Genomic DNA, 25,002 nt, shown 5'->3' on the forward strand with positions numbered 1-25,002 from the left:
TTTCGTATTCCGGTATGTATCTGATTGTAGCTCGCTGGGTAATTCGGTATCGATTTTTGCTATGTCGCTTGCCGGACTCTGTTATCCTGCTTTCACTCCTGGGGGTGCGTGGTTTGGTGGGAGTCCCTTCTTTCGTTCCCTTTTTCCCTCTCCCCTTTTTCCTCCTTTATGGGGGTCCTTTTATTTTGTTGGGATGCGTATCGTATTGTCTTTTATTATGTGGGCCTTTTTGATCATGTCTCCTCATTTTGGGTGGGGGCGGCGACGGGTAGGTGCGGTTTGATTGATGCCATTGTTGTTTCTTTATATTCCGATTACGTTTATACTCTTTGATAGCTATGTTGGTATGGCCTCTTTTGTCATTCTGTGACCGTAGGATGGCGGCTTGCCGCGGCCCCTCCCTGGTTGTTTTTTGCACGGCCCATGTTTCTTCTGTTTCCCCACCCCGCATTAGAAAATTAACCTTTTATTGTCCTGCTCTTGCTGATTGCTCGATGCTCCTATTGTTTCTCCTGTGCTCCTGGTGACATATCCTGTTGAAAATTTGTTTTTCATTTACTACGTTGTCTACCATGTGGTGGCCAGCCCTCGTGGGTTGTAGGCCCGTATTTGTGAGCTTTCTTTGTACAATAAAGGTTTTCAAAAAAAAAAAAAAAAAAAATCCTTTCATTATATCCGGTAGAATATTCCAGTCTGTCCCTAGCATTATTTCCGCAGTTTAGATCTCTATTCATGTTTCAAAAATTCCTGAAAGAAAGATCGAGATTTCCCGTCTGATGGGGCTAAGTGTCTTGCATGTAGCGAACATGTGTATTAGATCTGCCTCAGGTAACGCGCATCGTGGGCATTGCGCCCCTTTACCCGTACTTCATTTTTCTATTCTATTGGGGGTGTAATACAATTGGAAATAGGTTTTATAAAACTGAGCTTGCAATTTGGTTGACATTAATAGCGATTGGGAAAGTTCGAGTGCCCTCTGAATTGAGGTCTCCGGTATATCTAATTTGTTCTGCCATTTTCGGATGTGTTTATCCAGGTCATCAGGTAAACCAGCAATTAAATTATTATATATTTCCCCAATTTTAACTCTAGTATTTTGAACGACTGATTCGATTGTCTGGATTTTCTGGAATGCGGCTTTGCCGTCCCCCTTTTTCATTATAAAATCTCTTATTTGTAGGTATTTGAAGAAATCTCGATATTCTAAACCAAATTCTTTTTTTATCTCTTCAAATGAACTAAAACCTGTTGAATTATAAAATGATCCAAATTGCGTAATGCCCGACCGGACCCATCGCATCATACATGTGTCCATAAAGATCTATGGGAGGTTATTATTTCTATGGAGAGTCGTAAAAGAAGAAAATCTTCCAATCCCAAGAAGTTTACGTACATGATTCCACGCAGTAAAGATTCCTTTTAGGGTTTTGAAACAAACTTTTTTAAAGTGGCAATCATATGTTAATCGCCACAGATGTTCTTTCGTTTCTTTACCGAGGATAAGTTCCTGTGGAGTTGGGACCCCCCTCTCTTGATAGGGCTCCTGATTTGGAATTAGAAGTGCCCTGCTATATTTAAGTATTGTAGCCCACCAATAAGCTTTAAAATTAGGCCAGGCGAGACCTCCTCTTTCTTTCGGTAAGGTGATGTATCTATAAGCTCTTCGTGACCTGCTATACCCCCAAATAAAACGAGAAAAAATATTATCGTTTTCTTTAAAGATCTGTGGGTCAAAGTTTAAACAAATAGTTCTAAAGAAATATAAGAATTTAGGAAAAAATAACATTTTGATTAGATTACATCTTCCAATAATAGTTAAATGTAGAATATGCAATCTACTAAGACTCTTTTCTGTTTGTTTCATGAGTGGGTTTAGATTAAGTTTAACCAGGTTTTTTAATGTTGAGGTAATATTAACTCCTAAATACAGTGCATTATCAACTATCCGAGCGTCATTATAATTGCTTTTGTTGTTGATTATAATCTGGGTTTTATTTTGATTCAGTTTGTAACCAGAGATTTCTCCAAAATTATTTGCTTCTTCTTCTTCAATTATTTTAACTGATTCGTATGGGTTGCTTGTGACTATTGCGATGTCGTTCGCGTACACCAGGGTCTTGGTTTCTCCGTTAGGGGTCCTCATTGGTGCTATGGCTATGTTGGTTTCTAAGCGATACAAAAGGGGATGATGGACGGAGCGTTTGAGCAAATCAAACACTCACCCCCAGTCAACTGATCTGGGTTCAATCCATCACCATTCTTTAGCTCACTCAGCCACCCCAGTTCAGACATGGCCATATGCAAATCAGTCTGACCCTGTGCCTCATGGGAACAGTCCAGCCCGAACTGCCAAGCCATGTATTCCCTGGACCGGAAACAAGCATCCTGAGACCGGTGTGGATGTTGGTTTCTAGCCTGCGAATGAACGGGTCTATAAATATAGCGAATAAAAGAGGGGAGCATGGGCAACCCTGCCTTGTCCTTCTGGTCACTTTGATGTTATCTGAGATTTCCCCGTTGATCATAACCACGGATTCCGGATTGACATACAACATGCGAACAGCGTTGATAAATTGTTCCCCGATCCCACTCTTTGACATAGGGTCTCCTGGCAATATCTATGGACTGCTATCAAAGGCCTTTTCTGCATCTAACAATATCAGCGCCATAGGGTCTCCTGCTACTTCTGCTATGTCAAAGAGTGTGATCACCCTCTGAATATGATCAGTGGTAGATCTGCCTGGAACGAATACATGTTGCCTAACTGAGATGATTTTATGAATTACTGGGGCGAGTCTACTAGCTAGCAATTTAGAATAGATTTTAGAGTAGCTATTTATTAACATAATTGGGCGGTAGGCCCCTAGTTCTGTGGGGTCTTTATTTTTCTTAGGGAATACGATAATTTTAGCACAAGCCCAGGATTCAGGTGGCTGCCCTCCTTGGTAAACAGGAGTCATTAGTTTAGTTAAAATTCCTTTCAATTGCTTGTGAAATCTAGCATAAAATTCCGTAGGAATTCCATCTAGACCGGCAGCCTTTCCAGGTGAAAGGCTGTTTATTGAAAGGAGGATTTCTACCCATTGCGGTATCTCTGCTAGAGTGTCTTGGTCGATTTGTGGGAGCTGAATCCCCATGGCTGAATCCAGATATTTCTCGATTTTGGACTGGTTTTTGTTTGTCTCCGTATAAAAGTCCTCATAGTAACTCTGGACCGCATCCCTAATCTCTTTGGGGTCTTGTGTAAGGCCATTAATAGGGTCTCTGATCTCTTTGATCATGTTTTCCATGCTCTGCTGTCTTGTTCGGACTGCTATTTGATGTCCTACCTGCTCACTTAGTTCATAGATTTTCTCTTTATTCAAAGTGGCTTTGCATATTGCTTTTAGGGTGAAGATCTCTACTATTTGGTTCCTTGCGATGGCTACATCTCTTACTGCCCCTTCAATGTCTGTGCCCCCCTCAACTGCTCTTATAAGATATTCTACCTTTATTGCTAGATTCTCCTGCAGGTTTTTAAAGATTTGTTTCGCCTCTTGGTTGCTTTTAATTGAGAACCTAAGAGTTTCTCCCGATTCCCGCCTTGAGTGCGTCCCAAACCATTTCCACTTGAGCCTTACCCAGATTATACCCTAGAAATTCTGGAAGCCAGATTTACATGAGCTGACAATATTTTTAGTTTATCAATAATGCCCTTTCGAATGTCCATCTACTGTGGTCATGTTGTATCTTCCCGGTGTCAATACTTACGATTAGGGGATTATGATCTGATAAAAGTCTAGGTATTCGATCTACAGAGCACATGGTTATGATAGTGTGGGATGTAAATATGTAATCCAGCCTGGCAAACTTAGAATGTGGGTGAGAGAAAAAAGTAAAGCCGGGAATATTTGGGAATTTCATCTGCCGAACAGTCAGAAATCCTGTGTGTGTTGCATAATTCCTTGAGGGCTTTAAATACTTTTGGTTTCCTACCCTGGTATACGAAATTGTGCCCCAATGACCAGTCAGATGGTTGATTTAGATTAAAATCACCACATACTATCATTGGGAATGACCAATGTACTAGTACATTAGACATAAATTCCAAGAGGTCTGGATCATCTGTAACACACCCATACCCCGAACAGATAGTTACTTTTTTTCCAACACCATATTGGCATTCCGTAATTGCCCAATATCCCAATTTATCGGCGGCTGGTCTCGTAAATTGGAGCCCCCCTTCACCTGCCAAAATAGCCACCCCTCGTATTTTATTTGCCTGAGTTGTAGCTGTGACCAATCTATATCCGAGGGATTTCAGAAGATGCGTTTGGGACCCCTGCACATGCGTCTCTTGAAAACAAACAATATCTGCCCGAATTGATTTAAGACCTATTGCAGTTCTCTGTCTTTTTTTTGGATTGTTGAGGCCGCAGATATTAATGGTTAATATTTTTAATTTAGCCATTCATGTAAATAGATTCTGCCTTGCCTAATTTTGAAACTTTGCCCAATCTAATAGGCCCTCTTTTTTTGAAAGTCCCATCTGTTACAAGTTTAGATTCTGGGGCATTGGTCTTGATTATAGCCCTGACTAAGACTCCTGACCTGATTCCGTGCCTGTATGCCCTTCCCCCCCTCCCATGTACACCCCCTACGAAACCCTGCACCCCCTCCCCTGGAACCCGCCAACCACCCTCTACCACCCATTGAGGCTTCCTGGTTCTGGAAGAAGCCAGGGTGTAGGCATCCGGGTAATCAGCACGCCTCGAGCCGCTCCGCGCCCCGGTCCCTGTATCCGCAAAAGGAAAGGGAGTATTCTTTGATTTAAGTTATCAAATAAACTTTGCATATATACATACATACAGTAATGTTACATTTGCCTTTCAGTCTTTACTTCCCCCCCCTCCTCTTCCCTTCCCCTTTCTTGCACTTCTAATCTTATCGCTGGCGATTGGATAACCTATTGTAGTTATGTTTTCTATTTACTCTGTTTATTTTTTAGATTTGTCTCTTCCTGAGTCTGCAATTTCTTAGATATGCTTGTGCCTGGATTTCACTAGTAAAGCTTTGAGTGACTCCATTAACAATTATCTTTAGTCGTTCCGGGTTCTGTAGATATACTGTAGCGCCAATTTGCTCAAAGGGAGGAAAAAGTTGTCTCATCCTCCACCTTCGTTCCACCGTAGCATGAGCGTAATCAGGTCGGCTAAAGAACATGAAGCCTTTATGCTCCCTTTTACTTGTGGGCCGTGCAAGATCGAAAATAGTTTCGCACAAAAGAAAGTTTCCAAAATATACCAGCATTGCTCTTGGATATTGTGCTGGTGTTTGAGGTCGTTTTGGGAGGGTTAAAGGAAAGCAGTGAGCATGCTGTACTTCTCTATCCAATTCCCAAGATTGTAGTTCTGGAAACGATCCTTTCAGAAGAGATGTCATGTAGCCCCTTGAGTCATTCCCCTCTGCTCCCTCGGGAATTCCAAGAAAGCGTAAATTATTACGCCTAGCTCAGTTTTCTTGGTCTTCGACCTTCAGCATCAAGTCTTTTACAATTCCTTCCAGCTCTTTTCCCTGTGCTTGAAGAACGGAGACGTCTTTCTCAAGGTTCTCAGTGCGTAGTTCTACCGAAGCCATTCTGTCGGATATCTCCAGACAAGTGTGTCCCACTTTGTTAATCGCTCCTTGAAGTTTCTGGATGGCGATGTGGTGGTTCTTGTTGTCCAATTTGACGTCTTCTTGGAAACTCTTAATTGAGTTTAGGACATCACACAGGGAAGGTTCTGCCTGCTTTCCAATACAGCCATCGTTATCAGATTGCTTACGATCGATCATTTTGGAATCTCCCGAGAGACATAGATGAAGCTCCGACTCAGTTGTGGGTTGTGAAGATGGGTTCCTCAGTCTATGATCGATCTGATCTGTATTACTCCCCTGGTCAGTAGTATCTTCATACATTAGTTTACTTTGTCTTTTTTGTCATCTTTTCTCTTTTTCCTGCCTCTTTCTTGCGGTGCTATCTTTCATAGACTCTTTCAGCTTCTTTGAGTTTGGATCTGGAGAGTCTAATGATTCTGCACTTGTTTGCGCTAGTCTCTGTGCCTCGCTTGAGGTAGACGCGCGGGTTTCGTATATTTCAGAATCTGACTCGTCAGAGGTAGCTTTGGGTTGGGGTAGAGATCTCTTACTATGAGAGAGGGGGTTTGATAATAGAATTTGACTTGAGTAAATATTCCCCCTGAGCCTTCTTGTGACATATTACTGTCCGATATTATCTCGGATATTAGTTCGACAATGCCTGGGTCGCGATCTGGGCCTGGTTCAATTTCAGAAAAGTAAAAAAAGTCTGATTTTGTGTTCACGGCAATTTTCTGGATGGGAGACTGAGGCTACTGGTCTGCCGCCATTTCTGCCTCTATTGCTGCGGGTTCGGCGGTTTCGCTAGCCTCGATTGTCTCGACACCCGACATGTCTATCTGAGCCCTCTGTCTCCCAGCTTTGGCAGAGATGTTAATTCCTTGTGCCCCAGGTATTTTAGTCTTACTGCTTAACTTTTTGCCGGGCCCCCATCCCCTTCTAGGTCACATCCTTCTCTGATCATTGGGCTAAAGATGTTAGAAATCCGTGGTTGAGCATCAGTTAATTGCCCGCTAATATTTGCAGCCGACTTCAAGTTTTTTATTGTTTGAAGTCTCTTTGCCTTTTTTGCAAACAGTTCCATTTTATCGCTAGACTGCATGCCAATCAGATCTTTATCCTTATCTTCTTTGTTTTTAGACCCCCTTGTCTCGGGTCATCTGTGTGCTCTGTAAATTTTGTATGCCTTGTGGGTTCTCAAATGAAACCTCGGCCTGACTGCCGGCTAGCTCGCATCCTGCCGCTCTCTGCCCCGCCATTCTTACTTGTACTTGTGCTAGTTTTTGACGTGGTCCTGGTGCTTTTTTCCCCCCCTGTGTCACGATCAGCCTTTACTTGTAGCTCGACTCGATTACTCTTCAAGGACCTTGACCACGTCCATGACCCCCTGCAGGTTACTCGAATCACGATGCTGAGGGGAGCTGGCCGAATGGAGCAGGCAGTGGAGCAGACAGCACCGGAGGCCGGTCGGTGTCTCCCTTGCGTTGTCACTGGCAACGAAGTAACGTGGGCCTGCAGAGGAGGGTTGGCTGCGCCGTAGAGCGTCAGGCCGTCAGACTCGAGGACGTGGATCTCCCTCGAGGCAACAGCAGCGACAGCACAGCGGTGGTTGAGAGATCAAACGTGCATTGCTGAGCCACCCGATCTCCAGAAGGGGTGCGGGTGACGGAAAGCATTCAGCCCGCAGGAAGCAGCAGAGTGTTATCGCTGAATGACAGTCTTTTCTCAGCCCAAACCAGACATCGGAGACATCAGAGCCCAGCGGAGTATGGTTTCGTGAAGCATTGTCAGCGGGACCCGCAGGATCAGAGGGCCCAGCCGCACTGCCTGTAGCGCTTGGATACAATGTACACGGTATTTTGCTCAGCTCAGCACATAGTCACAACGAGTCGTAGGCAATCGATAAAAAATATTTTTCTAAATGTCTATATCCAAAGCCGTCCCCATCACCATCACTGCATATTCTTATTTCAATAAATCACTAATCATTTAGATGGATACAGGGTCAGGGCCCACGGAGCAGTGCCTTTAGCTGCCGATCACACTGACGCCATCTTGCCAGGTTTGGGATATTTTCCGACCTAGATATGCGAGATGGATTTGCTCATTAAATTCTCAAAGGCCATCAAGAATATGTAAGATGCTCACCGAATGTATATAGGCGTTTATATTTTTGTTCTTTTGAACTTTCTGAGGCATGAATTATGCTGATGTTTGTAAGCTATAATAAGGCAAATCCAAACATAAATTAGAGTTTCCTTATGGCTGCAATGTACTACTCAATTTAAGCAAAGGAAAATGGAACCATGTTGGAGATCTATTTTTGCTCAAAAAAGCACATTTTATAGAGCGGTGTGTAGATCCTACTATATACTGCCTCGTTGGAGCTTTGAGGAGATTCCCTATCCTATTTTTTTTTTTTTTTTTTTGAAGTTTTGGCATTCTATGGAGACCCCAACACACTGGCTTGGTTTGAAAATGTCAGATATGTTATGTGTAGCTGGCTGATGTTTTATAATCATTTCTGTCAGATACCAACATGTACATCTATATGGGGCTCTCAAAAGAAAGTTCTATGAAGGTGACGCTCCTTGAATTAAGTCCATTTTAAGACTATGCCTAAAGGACTTTTTCCATTTATTTTTCAAGTTGTCATTAATGCCATAATATACATTTAGGACATGGTCATATTAGGTATGAATTTGAATACCTATTCACTTTCTGCTACCCCCTCTAATAAGTATATATGCATATAAAAAAATACATAACAGTTAAAAAGAAAGTCCTAATACATGGTTAGTTGCCAACTCTAAACCATGGGTGGCATAAATGTACCTAATGATGTATGACAACTGCTAAATGCTCGCCCTTTGTTCGAGGTTTGGTATTTGGAGGAGGGATATACATTCGTAGTTGGGGTAAATAGCCATTATACCAGTGAAACATTTTAATCAGTGGACACATTGCCACGGGGTAGATGCGCGCACATAGTGTTTTACAATGTACTTGGCAGATAATGCACCTGTAATTTACTCTCCATATCAGTATCTGCAGAGATCACTAAAATATTAAGAGCACGAGCAGTGGTTGTTAGATGCATACGTCCACCAACCAGGCTAGGACCAACAGAAGGGGCAGACCACACAAGCTATGCTAGAGTGATTGTGCATTTCCAGACAGCTAGGATAGCTAGCACATTTTACAAACCAGAAAATATGTTCACCTGCAGCAGCACCTAAAGATGCTCCATCCAGCCATTAATTCAAAACCAATACAGGGCGAGAGGACAATTTACCATGCAGGAACAGATTCCCTTTTAGGTAGTCTGTAGGAAACATCATTTAGAAGTTGTATATCTACTAAAGAGCCCTCGAGAGAAGCACCAGGGTGTGAAGTGGTAACTGTAACAAGTACACCTGGAAATGGTTCAGATTCCAATAAGAAATGTGAAGCTTGAGTCCTAGGTCAGAAACCATTGAATGTGTGGCCTAACATTTCTCTTTAAGAAGGAGCCCTACTGTCGATTTACGGTGTGAGGAAATGTTCCCACTGGGTGAATATGTGGACTGCAGAAGAGGAAGGCTCAGCCGGGATTCATACCTTTCTCCGTCTCGTTGCAGATCACTCCAGTGAAGCCTTCTGGGCAGATGCATGTAAAGGCAGAGGCGGATATGCCAGTGAGACACATTCCTCCATTCAGGCATCGGTTTACGTCACAGAGTTCACCTGCAAAACAGAGGGTCAGTGAGAATGGAGCATGATGCAGGGATGAAGACATACACACCTAGCGCATCATTTACGAGACCACGAGCTGCACTTTTGCGCCGCCAGACGTCACTTATTTTATGCTTCGATGGTAAAATGTGCAGCAGCATATTTACAAAGCCACGCAAATCCACTTTGTGTGGCTTTTCATAGCCTCGTAAATGTGCCACTTCGTGAAAGGGGCGTTCCATTGGTGTTGCTGTGGGTGTTCGCACCACCCATGGAATCAGAAGCACTCCCGGATTTACGAGGAATCGCAAACCTGGTAATGAGTCAGGTTTTTACGCCACCTCAGAGGTGGCATTAGGGAGGTGCAATGAGGAGAAATATCCTTATTTCTCCGGTAATCATCACTTACAACGAAACTTTTACAACGCACTACCATTACAACGCGGTCATTACAACGCAAACTATTACAACGCATTGCGCTGGGGGGCGCTCTAGGATAGGGAATAGGTTAATTTACTATCCAATAACCTTCCCCCGTGTCCACGGGGACTGGAGTTGGAATAGTAAATTAAGCTATTCACTACCACCCAAAAGCGCTATGCGTTGTAATGGTATGCGATGTAAAAACCGCGTTGTAAAGGCATGCGATGTAAAAGCATGTGTTGTAACGTCATACATCCATTTCTCCACATTCTTTCATCTTTCTACCGGTGCTGCATTTTGAAGCAGACATAGAACGAGGAAAACACTGCTTGTGATTGTTTTTGTGCAGGAAGGTGCCCCATCTTGCACAAAAACATTCAATCCTACAACCCAGACACTCTTGCACCATGGCGTAAGGGTGCCTGTGTAGGCGCTTGGCAGCCCACTGTGTGCCAGCGCAGGGAAAAAGGACAGGAATGCACCGTATCTCAAAGATACAGCGCATTCCTGCCCGTTTCTTTTGACGCAGGGTAACGAAGCAAGGGGTAGATTTACAACTACCCTGCGCCAGTTTTGCGTCACTTTTAACATGGGAAAAGTGACGCAAAAGTGGGGCAAGGGGCTTGTAAATCTGTCCCCAAGTTTCTTTGCGGCGCTGCCCGGCACAACAACCTCGTAAATGAGGCCCTTTGTCTTTTCTCCTAAGAGGCCAAGCAACAACCAGAACATAACACTGCAACGCCTAGAAGTAATCGCGTTTATTCCCTCCATACAGCGCCCCAGGGTGTTTCTACTTCAGCCTCAACTCGCTTTACTGTATGGACCCTGCTGGGGTCAGCTGGAGAGGACGTCGCTTACAAAAATGTGAGTGTTCTGTCCCCTGCAGCGAACAAACACATTCAGCTCCATTTTGGCCCGTTGTGCATCTTTTCCAAGGCAGCACAATGGAAACCTATCCGCATGACTGCGAATTTGTGTATTTATTTGTGAAATAAAAGCCTTTTGTCCCTGTCACAATGCTGCCAAGCGCAGTGTCCTGACGCACGGGCCTCTGGCGGGTCCCAGCAGTGCGAGGATTCTCAGAACATCCGGCTCTTTTGGACTCCCTGGAGTAACCCACAGGAATGTACTCTGGGTGTTTAATAAACAAGTCTGCCCTGTGCCAGGGGTCGGGAGGAACGAGACGTGCAGTGAGCCGACGCCCCACCTCGCGCGCTCCTCGTCGGACACGTGTCTGCCCTGCTACAGCTGATGAATTAGTTCCATTTAATAAAGTGCACGTGTGAGGTATGTGTACAGTATGAGCACAGCCAAATGGAAGCAGGGTCAGCATTGTCTTTTCCTCATGATTTCAGATTGATTACAGAGAAAGGAGCAGCAGAGTTTTGCTTATTGCCTGCCCCTGAGGACTAAGAAGCGAAATTCAGTGAGGGGAACAAACCAATCAAGCATTGGCAAAACCAATATGTCTGTTCTCGGAAAGCAAGGACTTTTCAGAGCAGCGTTTCTTGGTTTTATTTTTATGCAAGTATATGCGACAAAAAGTAAAAAGAATAAAATGTCAAGAAACGTGTGTCAGTTCCTAAATGTTGCAGGTGCATGCTTGCAATAAAAATACATTTAAAAATTGTCCTAAAACCGGCTTGACAAGGTGAACAGATTTCCGTAATGATCAATAGCGTTACTCCATTGTATTTTGCAAGCATCACCTATAACGCCTATGATAAACTCTGGCATTTATGTTCACACTGCCGCAGTTCTCTGCTGTGGTAACCTCTTTTACCACAATCACTGTTTCCATCCACCTTGATGATCCCATGGGGAGTTATTAATCACTGTATCCCTTTCCTTATTCAGTTGTTGGGACTGTGAAATCATTGGTGACAATTCTCCAAACAAAATCTTAGGCAACAGACAGGATCTAACTGAGCATAGCATAGCGTTGGCCCTGAAAATACCTCCCATTTTAAAATTGAACTATGTATACATATTTTCATGTTGTAAGATATGTAACTGACAGGCAACCATAAGCAACAGACACTGCTTAGAGTACTATTGTAATCTAAAAAAATAAGAGCCAGCGTAATTTGTCAAAATATATTATATTTGTGTTATTTCCTGTGAGTGCAGACATATTTTGAAATCAGATCTATATGCGCAGTTTCGCTCAAGCGTTTTATTATTTTGCACCATCTAACTCATTTGTGACATTTAATTGGGTCTTCTTATTGCAGACTCAATTAAATCTTACATTGAACTGATCAGAGACATAAGAATGCAACAATGTTTATGTTCTTTTTTTACGGAAAATATATTGATAATATATTTACTTCTATGACTTTCAGCCAGTCCTCTTCATCCCTTGGTCTGTTAGTGAGTTGCCTGCGTATTTCCTCTGCCCACTACAGTATACAGCATAGGGCAATGGGCCAGACCACTTCAGCCACTGGCTAACGTCACCATGAGTGACATCCTTCCCATTTGTAAAGAGCACACCCACATACAAAGTAGTTCCCGTCAGTTTTACTGACAAATTTGGAAATAAGAGGATCGTGAGCCCAACAAAATATTTGTGCTTTTAGCCACTTTTTGTTCTTTTAGTTTGATGAGGCCTAGCAATAACCTCTATAATAAAGCTTTACAAAACCCTTGATAAAACAATATAAGCATTGACAACTCCAAAAGGCTGGCAGGCACCAGACTTTGCCTAACCAATAGGTTTTACTGATGCTTGTTTTTTAATGTCTGAAAGTTCAAACCTTGATGGGCATATCTCGGTCTTTTAGCTTCCCAAAGTAAAAAAAGAAAAAAAAAAAACGAAATACTTGAAAATCTGCTAAAAACAAAGGAGTGGTAGGAATCAACTGATCAGGCAAAGTACCATTACTTACAAACAATGGATGAAGTAGGGTGACTGTTTTCCGGTACTGTATACTGTGGTGGGTGGGAGGAAAATGTGAATGACATTTGAGGAAACAAATGGATGACGAGGCTGGCTTAAAACTTCCAAATGGATGTGTATATGTGAGTAGTGTTGTTTAGTGGTTTTGAAAACATGGGACAAGTGACACAGAAAAAGCTGTTTCTAGGGGGGGACTTAATAAGGAGGACTGACAGGACCGCAGGCAGTGCTGCACCAACATTTATTAGTGCAAGCTAGCATCACTGCTTAGGAGGTAGTAACTTAACTGAATAGCAAATTTACGGACACATCAATGTCTGTAACATGCGTTAGTGCAATATGTTATGCAAAAGCATAAATACATGGCTTAGTTTATACATTTTGAGTATGCCACCTTATGTTCTGAATAGGTAGAGGTGCCTGTGAGGGACATGTCTTGTATCTTGTAACAGTTTTCGTATTACCAAGACCCGTAAAACAGTAATTTCTCAAAGGGCTTGAGTATTTCTGCAATTTCGAACCACATAAATATTCAGAGTTTATAGAAGATATTACACCCTGGCCTCCCCGTCAATAATAAAAGCAAGATTGTGAAGCAACACTTTATCAGAAAAGGTTGCAAAACAAGGGGAAAGCCAGAGGGTTTACTCTGGCTTCAAGTTAAAACGGACACGGTTCTTGCAAAAGGCACTCCCTGCACCCAAAATAGTCAGTTTAGAAGAAGCACTGTGAGTATGGTATGTATTGACCACACTGATTGTCCACAGGGCATGTGATCCAAGTGTAATCTTGTCCACTTCTAGTGCTTGCCAAGCTGGTGACCTGGAATATATGACGTTACAATGCAAACAATCAGAACTCCTGGTTTTACAACCTGGTTTTTACATTGCAACTACCATGGCATCGCAGGATTATACAAAGCATGCCATTACCACGCATTTTTAAAACCTACCATTACAACGCATTCCATTACAACACATACCATTGCAAGGCATACCATTACAATGCATAATACTTTTAGGGCAACAGTAGGGTAAGTGTTGGATAGTGTACGGGTAAAAATTACTATTCCCACTCCAGTGAGTACAATAGTAGGGAAAGTGCTGGATAGCTTAGGGGTAAACATTACTATTTCCATCTACCCCAAAACCCATGCCCACCCTAAAACTCCCTTACTTAACTTATAACGCCTTGTAATGGCATGCATTGTAATGGTATGCGTTGTAATGGCAAGCGTTCTAGTGACATGCGTTGTAATGGCATGCGATGTAAAGGCAGTTGCGTTGCAACAGTTGCATTGTAAAAGCAGTGCGATGTAATGACTGCGTTGTAATTGATGTTTCCCGTTGGCCCGAGCACCCAAGTTGCACGTACCAATCAATTAAAGTCTTACTGGACCTCACATGGAAAGAGAAGAACAAAGAAGCTGTAAATTATAATTAGAAGAGAGAATGATTTGTTCTCCTGTTTGATAATCAGAAGCGCAACAGTTTAAGTTTAATTAAACAGATTTGTTGATTGATTGATTGTTTAGTACATTTATATGAGCACACTGACATCCTTCCCACCAGTTTCATCCACTATAACCAGCAGCAGTTAGACGGTGAATAGGTGGGTTTTACATTTGTTCTTTAAAGATATATACTCAGAGGGGAGGCGTACAGTGAGAGGCCGTGTAGTCTAAATAATTGCAGCCCTGTAGGAATATAAACTTTTACCAAGAAGGAAGCAACAGAAGTAAATGATGACCAGAAAAGCCTCTGATGCTGCTCAAAGAGTGCAGGTAGAGACCAAAGACAAAAACCTACTGGGCAGAAACTATAGTTAATGACTATGACTGCAGGGTGGATTGTGCGTACAGATTTACAAGCAATTCATTAACAAACACAAAGCCAATGAAGGCTGAAACTATTTCGAGTTTACTTGTGTTTCCATCTAGAGGAGCCTGTCCTGGCAGATCGCCCTGAACTATTCCTGTTGGAGGAGTACCAAGACAGATTTGCATATGGTTGATATTCGGTCTAAGGTGGTTCCGTGAGTGCAAAATGATGAACTTGAATGGGCCAGGGAATAGTGGCTGAGATTAATTCAAGCATACCTTCCGTCATTTTGTTGCTCTTTGCATAGATGCTTTAAGTGTAACGGATGTGCCCAGGCATGGGGTCTATTCTAACTGTGCCACAGGGACAAGCAAGTCAAAACCAGTTCTGGGTTGTTTGTATTTCCATTTGGCGGGGATGTAGCCTGGCCGTATGGGCTGGACTATTTCTATTGGAGAAGGTCGAAGGTTAATTTGCATGGATGGGCTGGAAAGCTGCTAATAGTAACTTGCTAATGCGAAGATCAATTCGATCACGAATGAATGAATATGCACTTGTATAGCGCATTTTGTTCAATAAAGTGTATTCCGGCATGAGTTCGGACACACACAAAAATACGCACACATCAGTGCAGGAAGGAGTCATTCTAAAGTGCTCCTGATCTCCGGGAGCTTGGACTCCAGACTCTTCCATAAACTTGCCTAACCTAAGAGACCAGCTGCTCAGAACTTCTAGGAAAAGAATTTTATAGGGGAGAAGAGAAGGAATGTCAGAGGGAGACATAAAGAGAGAGAGCACCTTGTCATATGAGGGCGAGGCCGGGTATATCATGCCAATTTGTAGCATGCAAGAGCAATGTCACGTGAGCGCAGTTCATGGCCTACAATGGTGATGATGGACATGTGATGGCTGTACATGAGCACAGAGGCTTTCAGGGGGTATATGGGGCTGAATCCAGGGATTGGAAGCAGTTCCTGTCGTATGATATTTGTCGATGTGCATCGATTCTCCTGGGAAAGCCAACTTGAAAATTGAGTCAATGAATGCAACTATTAATTCAGGCAATTGAGAAAACTCGCCTTTATTATGGATGTAAAAGAGAAAAGTGGGGTTCAGAGTTACAGTGAGCAGTGAGAGGGCACTCAGGGTGGGAGATCCAAGGCAGCTTCTTGAAGCTGAAAGTCAAAGTGTGGGTCAGACCTCGAGGTTGACGAGAGCGTTAAAGGTGGCACTCCACACTCACCCGATTAGAGAGACTGTAAATAAGAACTGGCTTCGAGTGGCTGTAGTCGATCTCGACTTGGCACGAGGAGGATGACCAGCCGCAGTCCATGCAGGTAAGAGTGGTGGGGCTGAGTGGAGGAGGATTCAACAGACGAGAACAAGGGAAAATTAAATAAATAAATAATTTTCCCTTGTCGTCGTATGTCGAAATCCCACCCCCAATCCAACCCCACTGCCCCACCACTTTTACCTGCACAGGCCAAGGCAGAGGATGATGACAGCGAAGCATTGGCGGGGCACCTACAGTGTTTGTGCTGTCTGTGGAGCAGAAACAGCTGAACTCAGAAAAATGCAGGCAGGCAGAAGTGGAGGAGAGTCATAAGAACTGGACTGCAAGGCAAGTGCTTGCCACTTAAGCTGTAAGTGAGAGAACAAAGAATAGAGGGAGGAGAAGGCTATTGAGAATGAGAATGGGTTGATTGCTCGAAGATTCAGCTATACAGCTCTGATAGCTGGAGGTAGACAAACCAAAAACTGAGCGGGCAGGAGGCCACTTGGCACGGACCCTTGTTCATGGTTCACTCGTGCCCACAGTGAAAAGTACAGAGCTGTACAGAGGGAAGCCAAGCAGAAGCAACTTCAAAAACCTTGTGCTCCTGCCACCATTGCGCCTAAAGAAAATAAAAAGGAAGTGAAACAGGGAATTATATTTATTAAATCAAAAGGTGGCAGGTGTATTCAGTGAATCGGGGACAAGTCATACTGCTTTGGCGTACTTTAAGCCAAGCGTTTAACAAGGAAAGGGAGTTCTAAACACCACACAGAACACAGAAACCAAAAGGATTGTTGGGACAGAGAAGTCCTCTGCATGGTAATGGAGGTGTACCTCTGCCCTGTACTGTTGTCTGGATCCCTAATGCTGATTTTTGTTGTCATAGGCAAGCATGGATCATGTGTGTCCGCCATATCATAGGTCTGTCTCACCGATTGCGTTCTTGTTTGACTGGGATGGGTGCTCAAAGCACTAGCCTCTCATAGTGCTGGAGGGCTACTGCCTTCAGTGGAAGGTAAGCAGCAAATGTGCGGTGGTGGTGGTGGCAGCATACCATGTAGTAAGAGTGAGCAGGTCATTTTTAACCTGGGTCACTGGAGTTAGGCCTACCTGCCCACTCACCTTTTTGAAGTTCCACTGCTGTTTGCTTAACTCACCCCTTAGCCTATCTTAGTTGGATGGAAGTGCTGTGCAGAGCAAGAGTAGTTACTCTGTGCCTGGGATGGGTACAGTACAGCGATAGAGCAGTACTGTGCAGTGCATGCATGGCGAGTGAATGTTTTGGGTGGATGTATACCTTCAAGGAATACATTACATGAAGATAGTGTTGTGCAGTGCATGCATGTGATAGCATGTGCTAGATTTAAAGTGTGCTTGCGCAAAGTACACTACTTGATGGGTGAAGGGTTTTTATCGCAGCGTGCGCATGGTGAATGTGTGTACCTCCGCGCTTCACTTCATTACTGCACCACTGAACCGGCTACACGACTGGACGCTCCCTGCTACCCTTAAGGCAGAGTCTCGCATTCATGAAACGACGTGGAGGGCCTTCCCCCATTTTTCTTTATATGCTGCACAATTTCTACATGAAACGGAGTATCTCTTTGTTGTCTTGATTCCCGTGTTTCTATCCAGGGCACGTCCCACAGCCACGTCTTCTGACTCCCCAGCCCTGAGGAAGGTGAGAGCCACACCGGGTCGAACACCGAAACGTGCGTCGGCGTTGTCACTACTTAATGGACCATATCAAATTCACGATCCACACTTGTGGTTACTATCATAACTTAAATGCAATTTGATGGCCTTGGATATACTTGGTGCCACTTAAACAATAGAAGATTTATCTATCCATAGATTATTACCTTTGTCATTGCCACTTGTAAAAATTGGTCCATTTGTTCTTATTTCTTGCATTGTTGGTATGAATATGGTTGAACCCCTGACTTACAGGACTTGTTGGTATGAGAGAGTATGAATCTGTTGATGTGAAGCTGTTGGTGTGAATGTGTGAGTGAATGTGGCATGGGATGTGATATGTTTATTTATAATCAATCATTGTCAATGAACTACTAATACATTTTGAAAGGTTTCTAAATTTTGCATTGTGACATGCCTTGGTCTTCTGGCCAGCTCCCTGGGTGTCTATATATCAGCGACTTGTAGCGCATCTTATTTATTGCGGTAGAGAATTTCTGTTTTGAGTAGCTTGTTCTTTCCCCCGATTTTTCTCTACCCTATTTGCTTCAGGGGCCCCCTCTGTTTGAGTGGTCATCCAAAAGATGGCCTTAATGTTTAGAGGTATGAGAGTCTTTCGAAGAAACAGTTTGTATTTGTTTACTCAAAAAAACATAATTAAAACCACTGATATTACCAGTCAAATGCTTCCTGTATTACCCTAGCCACCATTGGGATAAATGTGTCTCTACATGCATGGATCCGTCTGTTCCAGGATAGGTTGAACGCGGGTCAGTCCTTGGCTTGCAGCAAAGCTTCAGATGGCTGAGATAGAAGAGCTTGTGAGGTTCTGGTTTGGTTGGAACAAGTATGCCAAGGAGCTGACACCAACCATAAGAGAAGGAGAGGTGTTCGAGAGCCTGGAGTTACAGGACAACTACTCTTATGTTTTGAACATCTCACTGGTACAGGAAAGCTTTTATTTTGTGATTTCCCAATACGATGATGCGCCTGGAAAGGTTCTCTTCTTTAAGTGCAAGCATCAGAGAACAGAGAGCTTAATGTGCTTGTTCTGAGCCTTATATCTTATTTTCCATCTAAACCCATTAGGAGATGACTGCTATTCGTGTTCTCTTCAGGCCCCTGGCCACTTCTACTGAGCCTTCAATTGTATAAACATGGCGGATGCAGTTGTAAACTTAATCAAATAAAAGAAACATTCATGCGTGGTTAATGTAAATTGAACCAGAGCGTAGCAATCCACATTTCATAGGGCACTTGGAGAACGTGTACTTCTGAGTTAGGTGACCCTATTTGGAGGAATTTCGCATTTTATGACTTACCTCCACATTGCCGGAGCCAAAATCAAACACGTTTCGGGACTCATTTTCGGGGAAGCGGAGTAAATTCAGCAACTAGTCTAAGCTTGGTAATATCGCTAGATCATAACTAAATAACAACTAACTGCGAACGTGATCTTGCTAGACATCTGAAACAATGCAGAAGTGTTGTGTTATTTTAAGTGGGTGCGTTCCAAGCTAGGCTGCATCTCACTTCAAGCATAGCATGGAGGCGTGGCTAATACGTGGAACTTCATCTCCCATCACCCCATGATTCCTGTTTCACGATCTTACTTACACCTGCTTGTTATTCGCCATCCCTCCTCTACCTCTTTGCCACTGCTTTTCAATGTGTCTCGTCTTCCTTCTCCCTTTTCTCTCTTTCACTCTTGTGCTTTGGGTCAAGATCTGAAGCTAAGTGCTAAACACAACCTGCAACTAATGGTAAACCCTAAACACAACTCCAAGGTATTGAATGATGGCTACTGCACCCTGGCATGGACCCTTGTTGAATCTTGTGTACATCATGAGCGCTGGGCTCCTGAATTTACTAGAAGCACGAATTTAGCACTTTCCAAAAGAGCAGCAGAATTTCTTGGGCTTGCATAGTTGGCGAGTAGCGGCATAGCAAGGATGCTGTGAGCCCTTATATAAGCTAGGAAAATGCCTCCATTCTCTAGTTCAGCCATATTTGGAGAGCAGTGAGCCTACTACGCCTCTGTGCCCTGGTGCCACTCCACCTGCTGCACTATTGAAAACTATGCTCCGGATGGTGCGAGCGATTTTAACAAGTGGGGATTATAACCGATACTTCACTACAGTAGACTTGCCCGTGTCTACTCAACGGTGGTAGCTGGGTTGCAGCTTTCATTCTGCGTCGAATTTGATGCCTTTATTCAGCAAAAGCAAGTTGTTTTACTCAGAGTCATCATAAGCCAAATCAGACTCCGGCCAGTGCTAGCACCCCCACAACCACGTGGAAAATCACTGGCCTGCAGAAAATGCCGCAAGGCCGGACCAAGAAAAGAATGTGCCCTGCCGGATAGTAACAAATACGAACAAGGCTTTTTGTAAAATTCCAGAAACTTGCTTCAATGGAGTACTGTATCAGAAGCCCTTGCATTTGATAAAACGCCAAGGAGATGTGATCCAAAAGTCTAAAAAGACTGGTGGGCCTGAGAGACATTTCCCTCATGCTGGCGTAATCTTGCGTGATTTCAGGAATTACGCGTACCTATATGTTACAAATTATTTCCAAAATTAGGCCTGTGTGCCTCATGGCAAATATTTAGTGCCGGGGCTTGGAAACAATATTAGCAGTTGTTTGTGGACGTTCTGTATTTTATGCTATTTGTTTTAGCACAAAGGTTTGTGCTAAAATAAAGCAGTAAATACCGCTTGTACATTTTGCGTAATTTTTCACAATTAAACAAAAGCAAATTTGGCATACCTCTACTGACTAGGAGTACTTCAAAGCAGAGAAGTCAGTCACTAAATCAACTATGAAGAGCCAGAGGGTGTGCAAAGGTGCAAATATTTTCTCCTAAAAACTTATTGACTTTTTCTTTTTGTAAAACTTCAAACTCTTGGTAAAAAAAAATGTGAAGATTAAAAATAAATTGAGAAAAAAAACTCTACCAAGTGAATTTTAAAGAAAAAATAATGTCAACAAAACCCTACTCTTAGTGGATGAATCGCCACTTCAAAAAATGTTTTGCAGGAAAATTCTTTCACCTGCTCATTTTTGGGAAGAAAGTAGACTCGCTAAATTCTGCAAGTTTACAATACTTTGCCACTTTACAAAATGTAAAAACAACCGTTGATGGACAGAATGCAGAACAATGTCATACATTCACCCAAGTACAGAGATCTGGGCCTAAATCCATCGTTTTTTTGCACTCCACACCACCCCAGTTCAGACATGGCCATATGCAAATCGGCCTTGACCCTGTGCCTCATGTGAACAGTCCAGCCCGAACTGCCAAACCATGTCTTTCCTGGACCGGAATCAAGCATCCTAGGACCGGTTTCTGGCTATCAGCTGTCTTCAGCCAGGATAGCTTGACTCCAGTGGTGTGGAGAGCATGGGACTCACGTCTGAGCATACCCATCCCACTCGGGATGACAAATGCAAAAACAACGTGTTGTTTTGCACTTTACAAAATGTGACATTCATAAAACTTAACTATATATAAAAAATATATAGTTTCACTATTTTTTTTCACACTCATTCAATTTCACTAAGTGAGATGTGATAGAGTGCAAGACTTTGCACGACTTATACTTAGTACTTGGTTTGTAGCAATGAGTTCACTTATTACGTTTTCCAACTGAGCCGAAATATTTGTTATAAACTCATGCGAAGTTTGATTTTTAGTATAAACCTCTGGCACATGGGTATAGGTGTCAACAGTGTGCAGTGAGTGGCATCGTGACCCAGAGGCCTGCAGGGCACACCGAGCTGTTAATTATAGCTGCTTTCCGCTAGACTGCTCTATATACTCATGTGCTGCCTGCATGGAGGTTTGTCTTGCATGGTCTCCTTTCTGGCTAGTAGTTATGCCAGACAGTCCAAAGGGTACTGTTCTGTCATAATTCTAAGATGCAAGATAAATAAATCACAATCATAGTTCATCGAAGGTAGCTAGCGAAGAATAGCCTGCCTTTTAATTTGGATTTCTGTTTATTTATGTATGTATTTAACCGCTTTCTACAGCACTGCTGGGCTATTGTGTAGACATATTTATATCGCATAAGAAGCAATTGCATACTCAGACTTTACAATAGAGCACCAGTTCAGGGTTACTGCTGATTGTGTCGACCACTTTATTACAGACATAACCTGCCGAGATGGGTCATTAACCATTATCTTGAGCCAAGAGAGAGATTCAAGAGCCCACCCTCGAGGAGAAAGGACTGGGCTCTTGAATCTGGCGGGTGACCATCCCAGAATGATGTGGCAGCCCCTGTAAAGGTCCGATTTTGTTCTTTGGAGGATATATATTAATGTCTCGCTGTATGTAGGATCTCAAATGCTTTAGTATTCCTCATTTGCCACGATTCTTCAGGTAGCCCACCAGAACGAGAGTTCCATGGCTTCATTTAAACTCCAAAAAACCTTGACCCATGGGGCAAACGCCGAGATAAAGAACCCTGTGTGCCACAACCTGTAGGAATAATCAATCCAAACTCCCATGTGTGGAGATACACAATTTTTGCGGAGCTCGTGGTGTTCGGAATATCCAAGTGTTAGAGGATGTATCGGTTTAAGAATCCAATCAATACATTTGGAAACATCTATTTTTGTCTATGACGGCAGAATCAAGTGAGTAGATGGTCCCACCGTGTTCAGATGCTTAGCCCGGATGTTCATGTTTGCAGCCTTCACACAACGACGAGCCCCAGGGTGTCCTTGAAGCCAGTGACATGACTGAAGCAGGCTAAGCACTTGATACCAGCACGTCGTAGAAGGTTCGCAAAGGAACATGTAGTGTGTACTCTGATACATATTTTAAGATGGCAAAAATAGTAAGTTACTAGCCACGAGAGCCTTTATTGTAATTTATATGAGAACGCAGAGGACACAGGGACATAACTGCATTACAATATTCACTGCACACAGGGCATGGCGGAGTGCACACCCTCGCCTCCACATTTATCTGAAACGTTTCTGGGTTTTATTAGTGACATTTCCATGAGGGTGAGTAAAGCCCAGATTATAGTATGTCTTTATGCACAAAATCAAACAATGTGAAATCAAACTCAAAGGTACATAAAAGAAAGTGTAATGAATATGTAGGAGTACCATAATATAAAACAACATATTAGGAGGCGCCTTGATTCCCACAGATGTAAGAAGCATAATACAATCTCTGTAGCACAGAGGTATTGTGAAGTGAAAGCTTTGCCTCCTGAAAGAAGAAAGGTTACTTACAATCAAGGAACTCTTATTATAATTATACTAATAATTCATGTTTGTAAAGCGTGAACATAACACCCCTTAAGGTTTCAAGGCGCTTGTGCCAGTAGGGGAGAGTAAGTGAGCTATTGCCCAGAGTCACGTGATGCCGAGCTTAGCTGCATCAAGTGCCGTGAGCCCCACGCTCCGGAGTCAGATGCTCTGGCCACTGCACCACAACTCTTAAATGTATCTCCACAAATGTATCATCACAGGGAGCACAAAAGAACTAATGAGGTCCCTAACTATAGTTATAGGGGATGGTGGCTGAACCAACTTTTCTCTTTTCCAGCTTCCAACAGGTGGGGCTGAAAGAAACGGAGAATATTCTCCTGCTGGGGATCGCCATTATCCTGCATTCGGCTCTTGATAGAGTTCTGCTGCCAGTCTAGTGATCAGCACTCTGCAGATGTGTGTGGTGAACACCACCTTCTGAGACTCCATCCAAGGGGAGGATTGTCAACGTGAGTTCGAGGCACAAGCCTGACACAGTAGCTCACCAGCAGAAAGATTCTCCACTACTGTGAATTCACAACCATGAAAGGGAACAACCTCTAAAGACCATGACAACTTTTTGGAAGAAACATCAGCAGTCCCTGATGATTACTATTGAAGTCAATGGCGCTGGTGTGCAGATATACTCCAAAAGCAACAGGAACTCTGCTGGTGTGGTATTCTGAGTCGAGGATACGTATTCCCTTCCCATGTGCGACAAAGTCACCATGACCGCCTAAGACAGTGCCTCAACCTCATCCACTTGAGGGGGTCTGCCACACATCTCAATGCTAGCTCTACTACAACAAAGCTCGTTCTCGTGGGCCACAAGATCCAGTCGAACAATGAAGAACGGCTCAAAAACATGCAACTGCAACGGTTCTCCAAAGCCCTCTCCAACGAATGCCGAAATATTGGTTTTCACATGAAAACCTCCTTGTTGTTTAAAGATGGAACTTTTAACTCCCTGGCTTCAGCTGAGCCCCTTATTGTCAGGGAAAGCCCCACCCCTGTCCTTCATGGTCAAGTCCGCAAGCCAAGCACTTGCCCAATCACACACCAACATCATTGCAAGTTGGCTACCTGCAGTCCACCTTCACCACTACAGTAGGACATGGTCCTGCTGCTGTCAATGCTCAATGCACACACGACAACATACCTCAGTCCCACCCCTTCCAGTCTGCATCCAGTTGTAGTAACTGTGCATCGTATGCAAAGTTATCCACTCCAGTACACTGGACTAGTTTTTACACTACTTTCCCTCCATTGCCTCATATATAGCATCATTGTGATTAGACGCAAAGGACCCCAAGAAAAGGAAGCTAATACAGACCTACTTCCACTATCTCCCTCAACCTCTCATATACTTCCTCCTTCATCTGACACTGCCCCCTTCCACATAATATTCAGTTAAGAAATTAAACCCCCATTTGATCTCAATACGTCCCCACATTCTTCTAAACCCCTCCCCATTGGCAGCTCTAAAAACAATTTGCATTTCTTTGTTATCCACAGTACTGCAATCCCGAAAACGATAATGAATTTCTTCTGTAACTTGCACATGACCCAACATACTCTCTTCTTTATGTAAAGGACTCCCTTGACTCTTTAATTTAGTTGCTGTACATAATACCAGAAAATAAACATACATAACAAGATTGGTACGACATATTGGATAAAAGCATATTTTGGTGAAGGGGAGCCAATTAGCTCTTTTTTTTAAATTATTAGGACATGTCGTGATTCCGTTTTTCAGTTTGAGTCGCAATGTCTGTACCAACAGCATTTTCAGTCACTTCGGGGCTAATTATGAACCAGTTGGGTGATACCCCCTGAAGGGATAGCGCTCAGGGAGATTCCAAGTGGCCTAGTGTTCTGGTACTCAGGAATAGCAAGGGTGGAAAAACCTGGCCCAATTTTATCAGGTGAAAAGGCACCTGGCAAAATCGAGTGTGATCTAATGTCATGGGGGGCGGTTACGGGCCGGTCCATGGGCAGAGGCTGGTCCATGGGCACAGGCCGGTCCACCGGCAGAGGGTACAGGCCGGTCCACGGCCTGCGGACACAGGCCGGTCCACGGCCTGCGGACACAGGCCGGTCCACAGCCTGCGGACACAGGCCGGTCCACGGCCTGCGGACACAGGCCGGTCCAGGGACTGCGGACACAGGCCGGTCCAGGGACTGCGGACACAGGCCGGTCCAGGGACTGCGGACAAAGGCCGGTCCAGGGACTGCGGACAAAGGCCGATCCAGGGACTGCGGACAAAGGCCGGTCCCCACCAACA

At 43.6% G+C, this 25,002-nt stretch overlaps 1 protein-coding gene across 2 annotated transcripts in view; it reads right to left on the reverse strand.

Annotated features, from left to right (window-relative positions):
* The window catches only part of MFGE8 (milk fat globule EGF and factor V/VIII domain containing), a 208,016-nt gene that overhangs the window by 156,595 nt on the left and 26,419 nt on the right, over nt 1-25,002 (reverse strand). For both annotated transcript variants that reach the window (XM_078683193.1, XM_078683194.1), the window contains exon 2: nt 9,217-9,342. In XM_078683193.1, coding sequence (XP_078539319.1) covers nt 9,217-9,342 — 126 coding nt within the window. The remainder of the gene's footprint in view (nt 1-9,216; nt 9,343-25,002) is intronic.

This window comes from Lissotriton helveticus, chromosome 3_1, assembly GCF_964261635.1.
Source record: "Lissotriton helveticus chromosome 3_1, aLisHel1.1, whole genome shotgun sequence".
Lineage (NCBI taxonomy): Eukaryota > Metazoa > Chordata > Amphibia > Caudata > Salamandridae > Lissotriton > Lissotriton helveticus.